The sequence below is a fragment of the Clinocottus analis genome, unplaced genomic scaffold (genome assembly GCF_023055335.1).
Source record: "Clinocottus analis isolate CAN_PGR_092001 unplaced genomic scaffold, fCliAna1.0.p SCAF_6, whole genome shotgun sequence".
Taxonomy (NCBI): Eukaryota; Metazoa; Chordata; class Actinopteri; order Perciformes; family Cottidae; genus Clinocottus; species Clinocottus analis.
Genome location: NW_027176218.1, coordinates 21685090 through 21706231, shown reverse-complemented (window position 1 = coordinate 21706231; position 21142 = coordinate 21685090). Strand labels below are relative to the sequence as shown.

Here is a 21142-nt window from a genome sequence, read left to right as displayed (position 1 = left end):
TGACCACCAGGGGGCGACTCCTCTGGTTGTATAGAAGTCTATGCTTCATGTGTTAAAGCTGCATTCTCTCTACTGACCACCAGGGGGCGACTCCTCTGGTTGTATAGAAGCCTATGCTTCATGTGTTAAAGCCGGCTGCAGGGACTGCCAGATCTGGGTCTGCTGTAGTCTGAGCTGTAGTCTGAGCTGAAGGAGTTTCTAGTGAACCTGCGTGCCGTAAATAGTTTTGTCTGATTTTGCACAGAATCGGGTCCTGATTGTTCTCACTGCTAGCCTTGTTTACTCATGTAGGTCAAATAGAGGCTTCAGTATTACACTGAGCCTGCTTCATAACCAGATAACAGTTACTTGCCGTGAAAAAACCCAATTTGTTTAGATGAGGTTTAGTGTTGTAATCCTCTTTGATTTGAACCTCTGAGCTTTGGCTGACTCCAAATCACACCTTCAATTGTTATTTATGGTTATGCAGTAGTCCACGTGACTAAATGTTTATTACACAACCAATTATTATACTGGGGCAACTGGACCAGGCGGTTCCACATCTCTGACTTACAAGATCAGATGTCATCTTTAATTGCCCCACTTAGCAGTGTATTTATGCTCCTGAAGAAATCCCTTCATGGCTCTACTCTGGAAAGTATTACTGTCGGGGGAGTTTTTACAACACTGTACTCCTGCGCGTTCAGATGGAAGCCCATCATTGAATCATAAAGTTTTGACACTAAAACCAAGGTCAGGACGCAGTTTCCTTTTATTCATCGCAGCCCCTAACGCTCTTCCTGCTGACTCTGCCAACGCTCTCAGACGCTCATGTTTTCATTAAAGACGAAACCAAGATCTTTATGACCACCGCTGTGCTTTAAAGGCATTGATCCAAACTGGAACACACAGTTGCTCTGCTTCTCTCAAGCTGTATCATCTGTGTTTTTACACTGCATTTGGGCTTCATAAACTCAACATATTCAGCATTATCTTTTCCTGTAACCAACACCGTGTCATCAGCATATAACATAATACTAAAGTGTGTTATTATTAATTGATATGCCTCGACTGGCCTGCTGGATTTCTCGCCGTCAGAAAGACAAAGTCGGGCAACAATGAGCCTTTTAGTTTGATCCAATGACTTGTAATCTAATTGTAGAATGGGATCATAACTAAGGTCCACATTATCCTGTGTTTCCTATTCATTTTCCAATTGATTGATAAGCTCAACAAGAGCTTAAAGGCTAATCTCAGAAGACAGGAAATGAACCGGAAAGTTTCTATCTCAGTGGTTCTTAACCTTATTGGAGGTACTTAACCCTGCAAGCTTCCTCACTGGTCTCGGTGTGTCTTGACATCTGTCGAACCCCTGAGAGCGACTCACCGAACCCTTTGGGGTTCGATCAAACCCAGGTTAAGAACCACTGTCCTATCTCCTCTTTTAACTGAGAGTCTTCACTGTTCTGGCTGTTAAAGAATCCTCCAGTTTGGATGATGGACACCAAGAGACGTCAGAAAGTCTCCTCTCACGATCCATCAAATGAACACTTTTTATAGCCGACCCTTCGGCCAGATCAGCTGTGTGTTTCCTGTGTCCCACTGGTCTGCCAGCCTCTCTGGATTCAACAGAAACACAAAAAGTGTTTCTGAGAAGAGTGGGCATACCTAGCAACATACGGCTAGTTAGCTATTCTTAGGCTTCCAGTAGGGAGTGGTGCTAGAACAATGACAGTACATGCAAGGTTAAAATAGTTTAGAATTGTCAATGAGTTAGTTATTAATGTGTTTAGATTCATGGTTGGGGGACTGTTCAGGCCCCGATGAGCTCAGCTGGTTGGTTTAATGGCATTTAACTCCAATATTTCAATAACGTTCCTGTTGTTTAGTTCCACAAGAATAAACCGTATGTGGGAAAAACAGCAGGGATTAATTGGGAAGCAATTTTGACATAGCGCCATCTCCAGGACGGTCGAGTCCGCTCAGTTTCTGCGGTTCAGAGTCAGGAGAGTGAGGTGGTCTGGGACGGGTCTACTCTCTGAACTAAACGTCATCTTTTCTGCTCCACATATCTGGAACAAGGTACCTGAAAGCTGCAAGTCTGCTGAGACTTTCAGCTCCTTCAAATCCAGATTGAAGACTTTTCTGTTTCCTGTTGCCTTTCATTTGAACCAGATTCAAGGATATTCATCAATTTCTGCATCTCACTACTGCATTTTATTTCTTAAACGGTGATTGTTGATACCGCGCAATATCTTTTGAGGTGATAACCGTCTTTGTGGTATTTCCCATCATTCTTTGCACCTTTTTTTTCCTCGCTCAATCAGCAATATGCATCATTTTTGCTTCTCCGTAGTCTGCAGTACAGGCTGTGGTGTGTTTAGCCTGCTGTGCCGTTCATGACGCTCTGACACATGCCTGCTTAGCTATACCTTCCTTCCCGTGAGACTGTTAGCTAATTATTAAGCAATTCGGTCAATCAACAGTGTATCTTATCTCATGCGTAAATGGAGGAAATGGTTTTATCTCAAAGTGTTTTCATGGTCTCTATCATCCAGCCCTAATGTAGAGTTTGTTTCAAAGATTATGATTCATCCTCTGGGGACCGTGAGTGTGCCATAACGACGTGGGTGGCATTTGTTGAGATTCGTTCCTGTGTCATGCTAACACCCCTCTCCTTAAGTCATCCTAAAGTGTAACGGAGACGAGGTGGCGTGCTGTGTTTGGGTCCCAGGCGGTGTTTGTTTCCAGAATAATCTGGCAGAGAGAGGCCAGAGAGCATCAAACAATAGGCGTGGTGTCACACACTCGCTTTCCACAGAGGCGTATGGAAGGCCCAGTGTGTGGCACAGAGCCACGTCCCACTGTGTACATGAGAGCATCAATAACAGAGCTGATGGTGTGACTGGAATCTGTTGTTATCATTGGGCAGGACCGGGCCGCTGTTTGGATCAGGTAGGGAACACAACACGCAGCTCAGTTTGAGGACTTTTCCCTGTCCGGCGGTTTTAACTTCTGGGGCTTCTGGTGGTTGAAGTTTTGAATGGAGCCGATGGATCATTGAACCAAATGCGACGCGTGAAAGTCTAATGACAAGGATGGAGATTTGATAGGAGACGGGACAGTGGGGTGTGACGGAGGGAGAATGTGCCGACTTCCACTGCTCTGTCTGAACTGGGCCTCTGACGGAGACACGGAGCCCCGTCAAGGTTGGTGTTTCATGTCGTCGCTCAACTCGGGGGTTGTGGTGCAGGCGGAAATCCAGAAGATGACGCCAACAAATGTCGTGTAAAATGAACACTTCCTTTTTTGTTCTAATTACAAAGTATTAAGCTGATGTAGCAGCCATTGTTTGGTTCTCGGGGCTATCCTCGCTAAAGGAAGTGGCGCACCAAAAGCAGCTAAGATGCTAAGATACTAACGGTTTAGGCGATGCAATTTGGTTACCGGTATATAACATAGGGTTAAAAATGACTTTTATACAACTTACATTACATTACATGTCATTTAGCTGATGCTTTTATCCAAAGCGACTTACAATAAGTGCATTCAACCGTAAGTACGAACGAGGAACAACGAGAATCAAGACGGTACAATTTCTCAATAAAGTCAAGCTACAAAGTGCTATCAGTAAGAGCATCTAAGTGCTGCCTAAGTGCTGCATCCCTCATCCCTCATGTGCAGGAACCTGAGTTTACACTGGTAGAAAACCACACTGACTTTATTGCTGAATTAATGAAGGTTAATCCACTGAGAATATGGGATGACTGAACACTACATGTATGGTTTAGCTTGCATTGTGATGTGTGAGGGTCCCACTGCTGCAGCAGCAGCATCAACTCTTACAGCTTGAATATCCTCACATCAGTGTGGTTGGAAGACTAGAAAAGATATACAAGTACATTTTAACACGCACTTTGGACTTTGTACCACCTCAGCTCCCAGCAGGTGCAGGACAGTGACTCAATGAAGCAGATTAGCAAGTACATCAGCCTCAGACCTGCTGTGCTTTAACAATTTACGTCGTTTTTTTTGTTGACTCGGGCGCCTCGGAGAAGCTGCACCGTCACGATCAAAGTGTCGTACGACGTCGCTGATTCATCGGCCGCCATATGCCGGCATCCATTAAAGGCCGCTGAGAAACTCAGCGACATGAGATCCAAATGTTTCAGAGAGACGCCTTGCTGCCACCAGACTGTACCGTCTCGGTGTGAAGACTCTGTGGTAGAGGCTGAACTGCTGTGACGACGCAACGTGATGATTTAGCAGGAACTCAAAGAGGGAAGTGGCCTGAATGTGACGGACCCGGTCTGACCCGACTTTTCCACTTGCTCTGCGTGTCCACTCTGCACCTCTTTCTCTCTCTCACTGCTCTGTGAGGACTGGAACTAGGTTAAGTCAACAAATGGCTGTCCGCAGACACACACACACACACACACACACACACACACATCCTTAAGGATTTTAAGGGTGGAAGTGAATAATTCATTTAACGCCTGCTACTGTTCTGTTTAAGAATCAAATGAAATGTCATTTTCATAAACAATCTTATCATTACTTAAGCGGTTGATGTGAAAGTTGCACAATTATCAAAGAACTCTTCTTCACGGGATTCAGTTCAACTCCAAAGGAGCCGACCTTTTCTCTTCATCCAGATGACGGCAGCCCTCAGGACTATCTCCCTTTGTTCAATTTCCTGTCAGGAGAGGCAGTTGCGTCCGACTTCCTGTAGGATTGTGACATTTCCTGCGCTGTGAGACGAGGGTGGGGGCGGTTGGCGGTCGTCTCGCAAAGGCCGTTCAGCTGTTTGCAGCAACAGGATACAGGACATGGACATGGACCGGCCACACTAGGAAAACGCTGCTTCAGCTGACACAAGTTCACCGCTGACTCGAGCCTCAATAACAAGTCACTGCTCCGGGCTGCGGACATGAAAACGAGTGTCGCAGTGTATCCTGATATTAGCCAGTCATTTAAAATGGCAGGTGTAGTAAGGAACATGTAGTATGATGCAAAAACGCTCCTGGATGAGAGATTGTGACGTCATAGGCTGGACTTAAGGGTGTATGCTCCGTACTAACTTGTAGACCCGGATGGAACCGAGTCTTTACCTTTGTGCTGTTTGTGATTCACGCCATCTTGGATTACATCCGTCGCCATGTTGTTTTACAACCAATGAAAAGGTTTTACTATATTTTGAATGCAGGAGAAGTGATGAAGTGATGAGCTGTCAATCACCTTGTAGCCCCGCCCTAAAGCGTCCCCTTATTATGGTCTGTTTGACTTTAAATGAGCATAATGTACTGAAAGAACATCATGCTGTATAGAAGAAGACTAGAAACTAGAGATTGAGACATAAACTCATGTTTACAATGTTTACTGAGGGAATACATCAAGAGAGAAGTAGAGTCACTTATATAGACTTCTATACAACCAGAGAAGTCACCCCCTGGTGGTCAGGAGAGAGAATGCAGCTTTAACACATGAAGCACAGACTTCTATACAACCAGAAGAGTCGCCCCCTGGTGGTCAGTAGAGAGAATGCAGCTTTAACACATGAAGCATAGACTTCTATACAACCAGAGGAGTCGCCCCCTGGCGGTCAGGAGAGAGAATGCAGCTTTACCACGTTAAGCATATACTTCTATACAACCAGAGGAGTCGCCCCCTGGTGGTCAGGAGAGAGAATGCAGCTTTAACACATGAACCATAGACTTCTATACAACCAGAGGAGTCGCCCCCTGGTGGTCAGGAGAGAGAATGCAGCTTTAACACATGAAGCATAGACTTCTATACAACCAGAGGAGTCGCCCCCTGGTGGTCAGAATTGATTTGATTCATTGGTTGCTGTCAGGATGTGAAGAGAATCAACAGAAACATCAAAAGTGTATAAGAATATTACCGACCTTGTCTTTCGTTAAGTGTGAGTTAATTTAAGTTGGAATAGGCGGCAGTGAACTAAAATGGCTGCAGTGTTTATTCAGATTATCACGGTAGTCGGATTATGTGATGTGTGAGTGTTTCCAGCAGGACATGAGTCAGACAGCTGGATGCTGACAGTTCCTTGTAGTTTGGTATTTACCCCCCTTGCATCCTGGTCAATTCTCGAAAGTAAAAGATGGCCGACCAGTTGCTTATGTACGATGTCAGCGGCCTGTTGATGGTTCTTCTCTCCCCCCCCCTCCATCTGTACAGGGAGTCCATCCCGAACCCTCTCCACCATGTCGCTGTCTGCTCGCCCGGCCAGGCGCCTCATCTCCAGATCCATCACTAGGAGCCAGAGCTTCACTGGAGTCAACACCTACGACAAGGCCTACAGGTACACACACACACACACACACTGACATGCTGCGGGGAAGTACACACTCGACAGAACATCCTGTCAGGTGGAGCTCGAGACAGTCCGACTGTATGTTTTCATAACTTAAGCCTCCTCTAAGGACACATTTCAGGCTGAAGACCAGTTAAATGGGAGTGGCTTATCCAATTGAGAACAACATTCATAAAAGGTGATTTATTTTTTAAGGCTCTTCATTTGGTTGAGTACAGACGTATGTATGTGTGTATGGCTGTATGTATGTATGGCTGTATGTATATATGTATGGTTGTATGTATGTATGTATGTATATATGTATGGCTGTATGTATGTATGGCTGTATGTATGTATGGCTGTATGTATGTATGGTTGTATGTATGTATGTATGGTTGTATGTATGTATGGCTGTATGTATGTATGTATGGCTGTATGTATGTATGGCTGTATGTATGGCTGTATGGTTGTATGTATGTATGTATGGCTGTATGTATGTATGGCTGTATGTATGTATGGCTGTATGTATGTATGGCTGTATGGCTGTATGTATGTATGGCTGTCTGTATGGTTGTATGTATGGCTGTATGGTTGTATGTATGGCTGTATGGTTGTATGTATGTATGGCTGTATGGTTGTATGTATGTATGGCTGTATGTATGTCTATGGCTGTATGTATGTCTGTATGGCTGTATGTATGTCTGTATGGTTGTCTGTCTGTCTGTATGTATGGCTGTATGTATGTATGTATGTATGTATGGCTGTATGTATGTATGTATGGCTGTATGTATGTATGTATGTATGTATGTATGTATGTCTCTTATGTGATAAAACGGTGCCGTCAGATCTAACGGTTTGATCCAGCTGAGCCGAGGATACCAGGAGAGGATACTTAACGATGATGATGATGATGATGATGATGCTGGTGTTGCAGGAACCTCTCGGTGTTCAGCGCTCCGGGTCTCAGCAGGAAGCCCAGCAGAGCCAGCAGGATGTTCACCATGTCCTCCAAGTCCAACCCTCCGCCGAAGGTTCCTCAACCGGAGCGACTGGATCAGGTCTACGAGGCCCTAAAGAAAGGCCTTCAGTGAGTGCACACACACACACACACACACACACACACACACACACACACACACACACACACACATCCTTGACACAGCACTAGTGCCTCCTACTCACTGGTTAATATTTCTGTTTCTACATTATATTGGTATTTAGGTTCATGAGAAAGGAAATGCATCTTGATTTAGTGAAAATAATAGCGTGTGTGTGTGTGTGTGTGTGTGTGTGTGTGTGCTCTCTCAGGTCCTACCTGCAGGTTCATCAGATGGACTTGGACAACCTCAGCAGACAGATGAAAGAATCAAAGAGGAACTCCCGTCTGGTACGTTCTGGCTGCACGGTTTGGCTCGGCACTCCAGGACTTTACTTTCCAAGTGTCCCTGAATGCACCTGCAGGCAGATGTTTTCAGAAAATGTCTCTTTTATGAGTTCCAAATTCAAGCAGTGTGTGCAACTTCCTCCCACTGTTTTCCACCTGTTTCCATACCAGACATCTTGACGTCAACTTTTAAGCATGGAAATGTTCTGAGAGTAAAATATGACTTCAGATAAAGAGTGAACGTCACTTTGTGCTACAAATCTGAGAGATACTAATAACCTGATGTTCTCTGCCTCTACAGGGTTTCCTGTATGAACTGGACAAGGTGAGCATACACACATACTTACCTCTCCTGCAGAGGGAATGTCAGGTTTTATTAGAGGTTGGAGGCCTTTATGTCTAATTCCACTTTGCTCTCCTTTAAGTAAATAGCAATGCCAATTCAACACTATACTAAATGTAGACTACAGTGTACATTTCCACAGTACTAATACCTCTAGTACAACAACAGAGTCATGTCACACTTGCTGCTCACTTTCTGTTCTCCACACGAATGAGTTTCAGTCACTTTTACTTTTCCGGTATTTTTTTTAACTGCTGGTTAAGCTCACCTGCATGAATCTTAACACGTCCTGCACATGTGTTGCACATTTAAAAAGCCTTCCAACTGTTTGAAGAGTAGGATCCCTCCCTTTGCGGCCAGGCTTTTCATTTGAAACATATGTAGGAAGTGCTGACGGTCTGTACAGAAGAAAAGCAACTCGCTGCATTACAAGTGACTGGACCGCCTCAGTGTTGACTGTAGAAGGAAGAAGTCTTTATTCATGGCGCTGACCCGAGCCTGCAGCTGGACTTGGGTTGTCTGTGTGGACCGAGAGGAAAACCTGTGACTGTGCTTCCTTCTGACAGCAAGTGAAGGTGACGGAGAGGTACATCAGACGACTGGAGTTTCACCTCAGCAAGGTGAGACCACTCTGACCCCTCCTGTTCCTCGTTAAGCATCTCAAACCAATCATCAATTAAACTTTTGGAAAGCGTGCGCGAAAATCCTCCTGCGTCCATTTTAAGTCCCAGCATGCCCCACTCAGACACTCTTTGGACATAAAATACGTATTTGTTTTTCATTTTTGAACCAAACGTCACAGTTTCTTGACTGAAACTCCTTCCTAACAGGACAAGACTTTGTTTTATTGTGATTTTTGTTGCAGGTTCTGATTCTTTAGGTCCTAATCTTTCCATAAAGGTGTCTTATTGACGCTCCAGGAGGCTTTTTTGGGGAATCTGGCTCATATCATGCTGGATGTTCATAGTTACCATCAAAATATCTTTTAAAAGTGATTTTTTTGCAGATATACATTTTTTTCCCAAGACTTTGCTGAACAAATACAAACAATAAACAATAGTATTGGAAGTAATTTGGGGTTCCTACAACGACTCAAACACAGGAGAAAAACACTCAAACAGGGAAAAGGAGGTCTGCAGACAACAATGGTTCCACAGTTTTCAACGGGTTAACAATAGAGTGTGTGTGTGTGTGTGTGTGTGTGTGTGTGTGTGTGTGTGTGTGTCATCACCATTAAAATAGCTCAGTGAGTCAACATCATGCTCCTTCTAGAAGTTAAACATGAATGATCTTAATGAAATCAAGTCCATATGGATCAATTTGATCGTCATCGGCTCTGGAGAATTGGACAGCACCTCCATTGAGTATACGTTCATTTCAATAAAGTGATGTGATGCGCGTCTTTCCCCAGATCGAAGAGCTGTATGAAGCCTACTGCCTGCAGAGGAGACTCCGGGACGGAGCCAGCAAGATGGTGAAGGCTTTCATCGCCTCTCAAGTCAGCAAGGAGGCCAGGGAGAGTTTAGCAGAAGCCAACAAAGGATACAAAGAGTACACCGAGGTAAGAAGACGAGGACAGAGGAGAGAGAGTGAGGACGTGCACTGTGATGGAAACGTGGTCAAAGGTATTGTGGGAGGAAAGGGCCGTCGCAGGAGCAAGCAGAAGGGCACTAACCCGACGACTAAAGGGCTGGTTTATAAAGTACAGCTCTGTGGTTCACACAGCTTCTGTTTGCTAGAAGCAGATCAGTGAAGCGCTCCCGCTCTGACTCTCTCTACAGAACATGTGTTTGCTGGAGAGCGAGTTGGAGAACCAGCTGGGCGAGTTCCACATCAGGATGAAAGGTAAGAAGGAAACATCTCTGGCTCGGGAATGAGAGAAAACAATCAATATCAGGAAGCGACACAGGACGACAGAGAGCCCGACTTCATTATATTCCATTATGTCCCATTATCTATGCTTTCAACCGGTTTTCCTTCACATGAATTGGTGCACAAGAAATCTCTAAAAGAGAGAAAAATAAGTGTTTGATGCGAATAGTCTTCCGGGGAAGGAGCACCAGAACAACCTCATTGTTCAATCGAATCCCTGCAACAAAAAATAGGAGGTCATTGTTGCTGCAATTCTTTCTGCGGTTGGGGTGAACAATGCAGCTCTCAAAGCCTCATGAGCAGCTGAGAGGCTGAATCTGTTTCTGTTGGACTTTCAGGTCTGGCTGGATTTGCTCGATTGTGTGCTGGTGACCAGTATGAGGTGAGTGTGTGTGTGTGTGTCTCTAATTGACATGTAATCTATTGGAATAGACATAATATCATATTGCCAAACCAATCCATATGCTAATATTATACAATACACAGAAAAGGATCAAGAGTTACAAACACATATTATAATACAAATGAGAAGAATACAGCAAATAAATGCACCATTTTGAATTAAGATTGAACATTATAAATGTATTATTGTATCTGTTTGTGTTTATTGTTGTTATTATAGTTAAAGTTACTATAAGGAACGTTTAACTGGTTATGAAATGTTATCAGTTTAGTACTAATACCTCTATATGACCTATAGCAGAGGCGGCTGCATGGGGCAGAAAGTTTAGAGGTTTTCTAAAAGGAATCCATCACTTTGAAGCACTGACACGTTGGTCCTCAGGGACAACCAAATTACTGCAAAATAAAATGTCCTAGTTGTAGCTTTAACATGCAGTTTAACCTTGACCACTGTGGTCAGTCACGTTGCAATAGTGCACCATCACTAGCGCCACATAGCGTTGTATCTTAAGTATGAAAGAGTATCTCAACTAAAAAGACACAAAGAAATAGCGACGAAGGTGGTGTGTGTGTGCGTGTGTGTGTTCAGATCTTTATGAAGTACGGTCGTCAGCGGTGGAAGCTCAGAGGCAGGATCGAGATCAACGGCAAGCAGGTGTGGGACAGTGAAGAGATGGTGTTTGTGCCGCTCGTCAGCGAGTTCCTGTCTGTGAAGGTCAGTCCCTCCCAATGCCCGTCTGTTTTTAAATGACTGAAGATGCCTTAAGGGAGGTACCGACGTGTTCCTAACGGACCTGAGTGACTGACGGCGTCTTGTTTCTGTGGGCTCTCAGGTGACGGAGCTGAAGAGCTTAGCCAACCACGTGGTCGTGGGGAGTGTTTCCTGCGAGACCAAGGACCTGTTCGCTGCACTGCCCCAGACGGTGGCCGTGGACATTAATGACCTCGGGACTATTAAACTCAGCCTTGAAGTCACCTGGAAGTAAGTTTGGATCCTGAGCTTCACGAGTCCCGTACTGTGAGGAACCTTTAGTTTAGTCCTGATCCGCTATATGAGACACATCAGTGAACAGACCTTCAGAGAGAAGAAGGTTTTTTATCGAGCTAATGCTCGTCATCGGTGCCACCGTGTCAGATTCTGCTTTGTAGGTTTTCTAAAGGGACCTGATGCTCGCAAATACTTCCTCTTTAAAGTTCCTCGTTCATCATATTTATTTATTTCGCCTTTTCATCCCCCCATTCCTTTTGTCCCCGTCTCTGTCAGTCCATTTGATAAAGACGACCAGGGGTCAGTGGCCAGCACTGTCAACAAAGCTCCAACCGTCAGCAAGAGACTCTCCACCATCTTCAACCAGAGTCCTCCTGACACGCCGTCTTTACGCGAGCAAGCCTTCTACGTGAGTTCTTCTGTGTTCTCGTCTGCGCGCTTCGTCGCCTTTTCTCTCCAGAGTCACGTTCCAACTGAGGAGTCTGGATTATTTAGCTTGGAGTTGCTGATATGGTATTTTGTATATTGCTGGTTTTATTCTCGACCCTCACGGCGTGTTTGATCAGGTGCAGACTGAGAAGCTGAGGAAATGTACGGGGTCAGATCAGTCTCAATAATGGCAAATGCACACATAAAGTTCACAAATATATGACATACAATACATACAAATGCAGAAATATATATATATATTTTAAATACATTTATACAAATCATTGGAATGTATTTGTGAATCCTCCTGTGTGCATTTATAAATCAATTATATTTGTGAATCTTTATGCACATTTCTGAATCTTGATGCACATTTCTGAATCTTGATGCACATTTCTGAATCTTGTTGCACATTTCTGAATCTTGATGCACATTTCTGAATCTTTACGCACATTTCTGAATCTTTATGCACATTTCTGAATCTTTATGTGTGCATTTCTGAATCTTTATCCACATTTCTGAATCTTTATGTGTGCATTTGTTAATCTTTCTGAACATTTCTGAATCTTTACGTGCGCATTTCTGAATCTTTATCCACATTTCTGAATCTTTATGTGTGCATTTGTTAATCTTTCTGCACATTTCTGAATCTTTATGTGCGCATTTCTGAATCTTTACGCACATTTCTGAATCTTTACGCACATTTCTGAATCTTTATGCACATTTCTGAATCTTTATGTGTGCATTTCTGAATCTTTATCCACATTTCTGAATCTTTATGTGTGCATTTGTTAATCTTTCTGAACATTTCTGAATCTTTACGTGCGCATTTCTGAATCTTTATGCACATTTCTGAATCTTTATGTGTGCATTTTTTAATCTTTATGCACATTTCTGAATCTTTATGTGCATTTCTGACTCTTTATGTGCACATTTCTGAATCTTTAGGCACATTTCTGAATCTTTATGTGTGCATTTCTGAATCTTTATTTGTGCATTTCTGAATCTTTATGTGCACATTTCTGAATCTTTATGTGCACATTTCTGAATCTTCATGCGCATTTCTGAATCTTTACGCACATTTCTGAATCTTTATGCACATTTCTGAATCTTTATGCGCATTTGTGAATCTTTATGTGTACATTTGTGAATCTTTATGTGTACATTTCTGAATCTTTATGTGTACATTTCTGAATCTTTATGTGTACATTTCTGAATCTTTATGTGTACATTTCTGAATCTTTATGTGTGCATCTGCCATTATTGAGACTGATCTGACCCCGTAGAGGCACCACATCACTTCTTGACACTGTAATGCGCGTAGTTTATTGAAAGGTTTGTAGACGAAAAGCAAAAACTTCCTAAGAACGGACCGGGTTCATCTCATGTCTGGACTGGCCGTGTCCTCTCAGAGGAGTTCAGGTCTCGTGCCGTAGAGGGAGAATGTGAGTTTTCGTCAGCACTGGCCAGTAACTTTCCCCTTTCTCCACCTGCTGCTACGTTGACGTTCAGTCTCTGCCTCGGAGTCTGACGAGGCGGCAGCACTGGACGCTGCTGGACATCTTCAGAGACACGATTAGCCAGAGCTGTTCCTGTAGTGACAGCTCACCAACCAGACCGCCCGCTGCAGTAAGTCAATACGCAGGATGTAGGAGCACAGAGCCCACTGGTACACTGACCAGTGACAGTAATGGTGGGGCAGAAAACCTAGAACCTAGAGCAGTAGTCTCCGTTTGTTTGTGTGTGGCTTCCTGGAAATATGTATGCAAGGTTTCCAAACATCCGCCCAGCTGATTTCACTGGTTGAGAGCAGGAAGTGGAAATCAGCTATCGCGTTTGGTCAAACTGAAGATCTGCATACATAGGACTCCCCACTGGCCTATAGGGCACTTACAACCTCCCCATAGAGCCCTGAGAGTACTTTCTGATGACAAACCTGGAGAGTTGTGGACCTCTCACTCTGTATGATGTAAGTTCTGACCGTGTAAAGTGAGACAAACAACCCTCCAGGTGAACCGCATAAGAAAAGAGAAAACAAAGGTGAATGGTTGAAACAACTGTCCAATGTAAACTTTGACCAAAGTTTACAGATCCAGCTTTCAACCAGGCGGCAACCTCCGGTTCTGCCGAGTGAAGCCAATGTCTTAAAATCTGCATTCTCTCTCCTGGCCACCAGGGGGCGACTCCTCCGGTTGTACAGTAAACATTGTAAACATGAGTTTATGTCTCAATCTCTAGTTTCAAGTCTTCTTCATGATGTTCATTTAGTACATTATGCTCATTTAGAGTCAAACAGACCATAAGAAATAATCCTTTATTAGTCAGGGATGCTTTAGGGCGGGGCTACAAGGTGATTGACAGGTCTCTACCAGAGCCGCTCGACATCACTCCTCTTCAGTCCAAATATAGTACCTTCTGCTCATTGGCTGCAAAAAAATGATGTCCAATAATGAAGATAGAAACTCAACGCTTCATAACACGAGGAATACGTCCACTTCTTCTATACAGCCTATGTACCAACTGTGGTTGGTTTTTGTGTGCAAGGGATCATTACTGACCTTCCAGCTGTGCTCGCTTTCAGTTTGACCTCCAGATAAAATGCTGCAGATAATCTAGATAAACTCTCGGTGCCTGATTGTCTGACTGCATCAAACTCGCTCTCATATCTGTTCTCAGATTCCAACCAATACGAATTATGGTCAAAACTATTTTTGCACCTACGTTTATAAAAAATGAATCATCCTTTAGTCCTTGAACATGCTGTCACGCTACTGAGTGTGAAGGCATTGGAAACCGACAAGGGGACGTGATTGTCCCGATAAAAACCCTTTCATTTCATGAATTTTACGCTGATGCTAGGATACGTATGATGACTGATGACGTGTACAACACCATGTTGTAATGTTCCCGTAGCGCTCCTGTCTCAATGCAATTTATTTTGTACAGCCCAAAATCACAAATACAAAATTTGCCTCTGAGGGCTTTACAACCTGTACACATCGGATCAGGAACAACTCCCCAAATAAAGATATAAAAAACCTTTAACAAGGAAACAGGAAGAAGCTTCATAGAGCAACAGAGGAGGATCCTCTCCAGGATGGACAGAAGCAACAGAAGTCATGTGACCAGAATGAGCAATAACAGAGTTACAGCTCATTACATGAAGAAGACAAACTATTCATATGAGTAGTATACACATGGTACACCATCTCAATAGTTTCCTCGATACGTTGAAGTCAGGTGTTGTGTTACGAAGCGCATTCTTCTGCTTCTGCTTGTCAGTACAAACTACATCCGCCCTCACGAAGTACAAATGCAAAACGGAAGAATGCTGGCGTGCTGCTGCACAATGCGATTGCATACAGTCTGGCATCCTGGTACTTTTAGCATACGGCATTTGACAAGTTATGTATTGGGACATGCGTCATGTCTTTTTTTTCTGGCATAGCATGGTGGTGTTGGTGTGAGTGTCACTTTGTAGAAGCTTCAGTCAGTTAGAGACTGTGAGGCTACAGTAGATCGATCCCCAATAGAGCGGCCTGTAAAACAGTTGCACTCATTTTTGGCGCAATTTTGTCATAACAGTTTGTTGCATCACCCCCTAGACGTCTAACAGGGGAGACATTCTCTGTCACATTGATATACATCAGGGAGTGTGAACACTGAGCTGTTTACCTCTCTCTCAGGCTCCATTCAGCTCTTCTTATGCAGTCCACTCAGTCTTCACCCAATGTGGTCAGTGAAGCCGAACAGACCAGTTGAACGCTGCCTGTTATACGAGCAGAAGATAATTAACGACTGTGTATTTGAGCCGTCGCTCCAATTAAACCCAATCAACAGATTTCCCTGAAGGTTTGCTGTTGACGCGTGATGTGTGTGCCTGATCTGCAAGGTCTTGCACAGTTGATTTGCCTTTCGCTAAGTGTGTGTGAGCGGTGTGAAGTGGCCAGCTGGGTTGCTGTGCGTTGGCCAGTATTAGCCCGCTCGCTGCCAGTCCGTTGAAGCTCCGGGCCGGGATCCAGAATGGAAGTGAGGCCTTCAGTTTGTTTTCTTTTCTCAATGGATTACCAGATTAGCCATCATCCAACATACCCTCTTACCTGTAGTGGCGTTCATCCATCCAGACGGTCGGCCTCGTAGACGCTCTTCTAGTGGCGGTCCGAGCGCAGACGTCGAGCTCCCACTTCCTCATCAGTTCCTCTGCCCCCTTGTAGAACATGCTCCGCCGCCATGAAGAGGTAGACAACGGGACGGCGTGGTCTAATTCATCAGAATCTTCTGACGACTCCTCCAGTCCTCGGCTTTCTGTGGGAGGGCAACGCAACTCTACACACCACAAGGTAACACGACAACCCGCCACGCTACTTTGTTTGTGGTCTGCATCTAAGTATGCCGTCCCTGTGACTCGGCGTGTCCTCGTCTCTCTCTCTCGCTCTCTCAGTCAGTGGTGGTGACGCCAGACATCCAGCCAGCTGTGAGCGGGAGTTCCTCCCCGTTCTGCCCCAGAGACTCCGCCTCCTCAACTCCAAACTCCACCCACAAAGTCAGCACCATCAGAGAGGTCCCGAACACATCCGGGCGCCAAGCACAAAGCGACAGGTGGAGTCTGATTTTAAGTTCTGTCTACTCTCTAGATTAAAGTATTAAACCTAAACTAATACTCTCACTGATTTGCAGGGAAGAGGAAAAGGGGGCGGTGACCGTGATGACGAGGCCTGACGGCGAGGAAGAGGACGCAGAGAGACGCTCTTCAGGAACGGCGGATGTGGCGGCGACCGACGTCCATGCCTCGCGCATTTACTCGCGCTCCCTGAGCCACATCAGCGAAAACAGCGCCGACGGCATCGTGTTGACGGACAGGTCGGCCGCCGACTCCGGAGACGTGACGTCTTTGGCCTCGGGGCTCTCCGTCAACGACATCGAGATGGAGCTGCCCGGCAGAACCCCCGAGCCGAACGCGACGCCCGACGACATCGCAGCTCCGGGCGAGCGGCAGCCGGACGCGTCCGGCTCCGTCTTGTCGGCGTCCCCTCCCAGGACTGAAGCGGTGGACTCGAACGCTCCGACGCACCCACCGCCGGAGCGCGACACGTGCCCAGAGGGCGGGGACGCGATTTACGTCGCCCGCCGGGTGTCGGTGGAGGAGGAGGAGGAGGCGGCGGCGGGCGCAGGAGCTGATGGTCTGTCCGGGGAGGGTGACGGCGTTGTGGAGAGCGGGCTGGAAGACGCCCTGGCGGCGGTGGTTTCCTCTCTGGATGACTGCCGGGGACAGTTCCCCGAGCTGCAACTACTGGAGCAAGAGCTGAAGCTGCTGCAGGTCACGCTGAAGGTGAGGACGGAGCTCCAGAGGTGGAGCCGAAAACTGTGCTCGAGTAGAAGTAACGCGTGTACATCTCTGATAGAGACCTGTCAATCACAGTAAGCCCGCCCTTACCACACTGCTTTATGTCTGTTTGACTCTAACAGACCATAAAATACTTAAAGAACATCATGCTGTATAGAAGAAGACTTGAAACTAGAGATTGAGACATAAACTCATGTTTACAATGTTTACTGAGGGAATACATCAAGAGAGAAGTAGAGTCACTTATATAGACTTCTATACAACCAGAGGAGTCGCCCCCTGGTGGTCAGAAGAGAGAATGCAGCTTTAACACATGAAGCATAGACTTCTATACAACCAGAGGAGTCGCCCCCTGGTGGTCAGGAGAGAGAATGCAGCTTTAACACATGACGCATAGACTTCTATACAACCAGAGGAGTCGCCCCCTGGTGGTCAGGAGAGAGAATGCAGCTTTAACACATGAAGCAGAGACTTCTATACAACCAGAGGAGTCGCCTCCTGGTGGAGAGGAGAGAGAATGCAGCTTCAACACATGAAGCATAGACTTCTATACAACCAGAGGAGTCGCCCCCTGGTGGTCAGGAGAGAGAATGCAGCTTTAACACATGAAGCATATACTTCTATACAACCAGAGGAGTCGCCCCCTGGTGGTCAGGAGAAAGAATGCAGCTTTAACACATGAAGCATAGACTTCTATACAACCAGAGGAGTCGCCCCCTGGTGGTCAGGAGAGAGAATGCAGCTTTAACACATGACGCATAGACTTCTATACAACCAGAGGAGTCGCCCCCTGGTGGTCAGGAGAGAGAATGCAGCTTCAACACATGAAGCAGAGACTTCTATACAACCAGAGGAGTCGCCCCCTGGTGGTCAGGAGAGGGAATGCAGCTTCAACACATGAAGCAGAGACTTCTATACAACCAGAGGAGTCGCCCCCTGCTGGTCAGGAGAGAGAATGCAGCTTTAACACATGAAGCATATACTTCTATACAACCAGAGGAGTCGCCCCCTGGTGGAGAGGAGAGAGAATGCAGCTTTAACACATGACGCATAGACTTCTATACAACCAGAGGAGTCGCCCCCTGGTGGTCAGGAGAGAGAATGCAGCTTTAACACATGACGCATAGACTTCTATACAACCAGAGGAGTCGCCCCCTGGTGGTCAGGAGACAATACAGCTTCAGCATCGGCTTCATTCAGCAGAAGCGGAGGCTGTGAATACTTGGCTAAGTTAAATAAATTGTGGTTTGGGTTACAATAAGTACGGAACCGGCGTTACTTAAGTACAAAGGTTACGTGACAATTAAATCATCATTTGGATTAAAATAACTAGAGAGTTGGCGTTGCCTAATGCTTAAAGTTATGTGACAAATAGATTGACGTTTTGGTTCAAATAACTGTGGAAGAGGCGTTACTTAAAATACGGACGCTACGCGATAAATACGTCACCGTTGACTTGTGGTTTCACTCAGGATGGGAACAGCGGTGTCCTGGGTGCAAGTAGACGTAGAGCTACAAACAGAGTCTGACAACAGAGAGATGTATTAGCATTAACACAACAAACACAGTGTTCAGGTCAGTACAGAGTCAGCTTGGTGCTGATGCAACCAGAGCTATCTGAAAGAATGAGTCCGGCAGTGAGTCCAAGGAGGCTCATGTGTACTGCTGTGGGCATCTGAAGACATACCTGTCTATTAAACAATGTGTGTGTCTGTGTGTGTGTGTGTGTAGGGTGGTAGCCACAGCCGTTCGCCCAGCGTGGTCAGCCTCACAGTGGAAACGGCTCTGTGCAGCTTCGACTTCCTCAACACGTCTGACTGCGAGGAGGAAGAGGAGGAGAAGGGCAGCAAGAGGAGTAGAAGTGGCAGGTGAGTGCTGACAAGTGAACTGCGACTGTAGAACGCTGAGCCCCAAAGAAATGTCAGATTTAACCCCAACTGGAAAAGTACTGACATGTCCTTAAAGGGTAACTTTGCTATTTTTCAACCTGGACAAGCTGGTTTTTCTGTGAAGAGTCCAGAATACTAAAGAGGGAGAAACAGGTTTTTAAAATTATCACTCGGGGAACAACGTACGCCCTCTTGCAGTGCGAGCTGTTCCCAAGTGTCTGAAAGAACCCTCCAGAGGAATAAAACCTTTTTCTTTACCTTTCTGCTTGATTGGGTTTGTTTACCCATTTTATTACAAATAGTACCAATTTCCAAAAGGTGTCTTTATCAGTCACTTTGATACAAAATATGTGAAAATAGTGCCAAGGTGGAAAAATACCAAAGGTACATCTTTGAGTCGTTATATTATACAATATTCTAACTGCTACAAATCAGAAGTCATTCATATGTATAATATACAAGTGAATGACTTCTGATTCGTCCTAAATCAAGTGAATAATCTCTTCAGTCGCCTCCAGCTCCATGTATTGAAGAGTCCTGCTGCCCTCTAGTGGAGACGGCTTGTACTTCACGGCTCTGTTGATCAGACTGCTGTTTGCAGCTGAGACACAAAACACGCTTTCATAACTTCATCAAATAACTACGGAAGACCATTTCCGCCACACAAAAAAGAAGTCATAATTATGACAACAACAAAATTAAAGTCATAATTATGACTTCATTTTTTGTGGCGGAAATGGGCTTCCATTAATAAAACAACACTGAAACTCGACCTCATGAGGGTTTATTTTTCTCGATGACTGGATTTCCATGTCGTGTTGTTGTATATAGTAATTTATTTTCATGTGGATTATGATACCGTGAGCTCAAAATGATGTCATCTTCTTTGTTGCCTATGAATTGAATTATTTGTACACCATCATCCTCGTTCGGTTAAGTATATTATGTAATAGTTTTAGAAGGTTTGTAAATGTACTCTGCACAGCTGTCCTCACCTTCAAACATGTTTAAAAAGGCCAGTTATTCAATAAAAGGCACATTTACTGGAGCTGCTGCCCTGAGGCAAAGCTGCAAGACGCTCAGAGCGTCTGCAATGCAAACAAACATTCATTTGAAATGCTTCCAATCTTGAAGTTTCATTCAAACACATGTCTGTTAAGTCATGTTTATATTTGCGTTGAACGTGCCTCCTGTGTGTCTGCAGGTCTCTGCGGGACAGAGGCTGGGACAGCCCCGCCGGCCCCCTCACCACAGGCTGCCCCGCTCTAGACCGCTCCCTGGTGGTCCACCTGGAGAACTGCAGCACTCAGCTGTTGGTAGGACACCGTTCTCATGTCATGTCTCACGCTCTGCGGTCTTGTTGTTGCTCTTCTCGTAGGTCAGAGGTCCATAGCGCTGCATGAGATGAGACATATAGCATAGGTTTCAACTTGAAGAAACGTGCATGAATTATAGATCAATAACTGAACCTCACTTTCACCACTGCTCAAGTTCTTCTTCCACATTTGTCGTGGCGGCATCGCTCCAGAATATTTGCACACGGCACAACAGCTGTACTTAAATAGCGTTAAGGGGGCGTTACCTAAGATAATAATAAAGACTCGGCCACGCCTCCAAGTGGGATTGATGAGGGCTGCGTTCCTGAGTTGATTTAAGATTAATAAGTAATCTTATTCATCTACATAATCCAATAATTTGGAGCTGTAGTAGAATAAGTACTTGTTATTGTGTTTAGAATACTCCAAGTTATAGTAGAAGTAGTATTTTGAATTGTACCTGTACATATTAACTAGGATAATTTGAAGTATGAAGTGGTTAGAATGCATTTTTTCAAAGAAAAATGTTTGAAAAGTCCGTAGATTAAAGTAATAAAAGGGTTGTAGTGGTTGCAGTGTTTTACTGCTGTAACAGAAAAGCCGTGACGTGAAGCCGTGGCAGCTTCAGTCGCCGTCACGCTGCTGTCACGCCTCTCAGAAACAAACTAAAGAGTGACACCTGACATCGTGTCCGCAGTGTCTGGGCATGTTCGGCCCGCTGCGCTGTAGCGAGATGTACGCCTTGGACCGACTGCTGAGGGAGGCCCGAGTCCTGGAAATCATCCGACGCGTCGCCAAAGACAACCCCAACCGCCTCCGACAGCCGGCTGACGGTAAGACGGGCGTCTGGACGCACATTGGAAACCCCGGTTGCTTGAACCAAACC

At 45.2% G+C, this 21142-nt stretch overlaps 1 protein-coding gene across 3 annotated transcripts in view; it reads left to right on the top strand.

Moving 5' to 3' along the window:
• Positions 1-21142, top strand: part of ripor1 (RHO family interacting cell polarization regulator 1) — a 48806-nt gene that overhangs the window by 21018 nt on the left and 6646 nt on the right. For all 3 annotated transcript variants that reach the window (XM_068603472.1, XM_068603471.1, XM_068603473.1), the window contains exons 2-18: positions 6175-6298; positions 7224-7376; positions 7598-7676; positions 7975-7998; positions 8583-8636; positions 9428-9577; positions 9798-9861; positions 10227-10270; positions 10880-11005; positions 11124-11272; positions 11555-11687; positions 15922-16047; positions 16149-16306; positions 16385-17036; positions 18783-18919; positions 20145-20256; positions 20954-21089. In XM_068603472.1, the coding sequence (XP_068459573.1) occupies positions 6201-6298; positions 7224-7376; positions 7598-7676; positions 7975-7998; positions 8583-8636; positions 9428-9577; positions 9798-9861; positions 10227-10270; positions 10880-11005; positions 11124-11272; positions 11555-11687; positions 15922-16047; positions 16149-16306; positions 16385-17036; positions 18783-18919; positions 20145-20256; positions 20954-21089 (2395 nt within the window). In that variant the 5' untranslated portion in view covers positions 6175-6200. The remainder of the gene's footprint in view (positions 1-6174; positions 6299-7223; positions 7377-7597; positions 7677-7974; positions 7999-8582; positions 8637-9427; positions 9578-9797; positions 9862-10226; positions 10271-10879; positions 11006-11123; positions 11273-11554; positions 11688-15921; positions 16048-16148; positions 16307-16384; positions 17037-18782; positions 18920-20144; positions 20257-20953; positions 21090-21142) is intronic.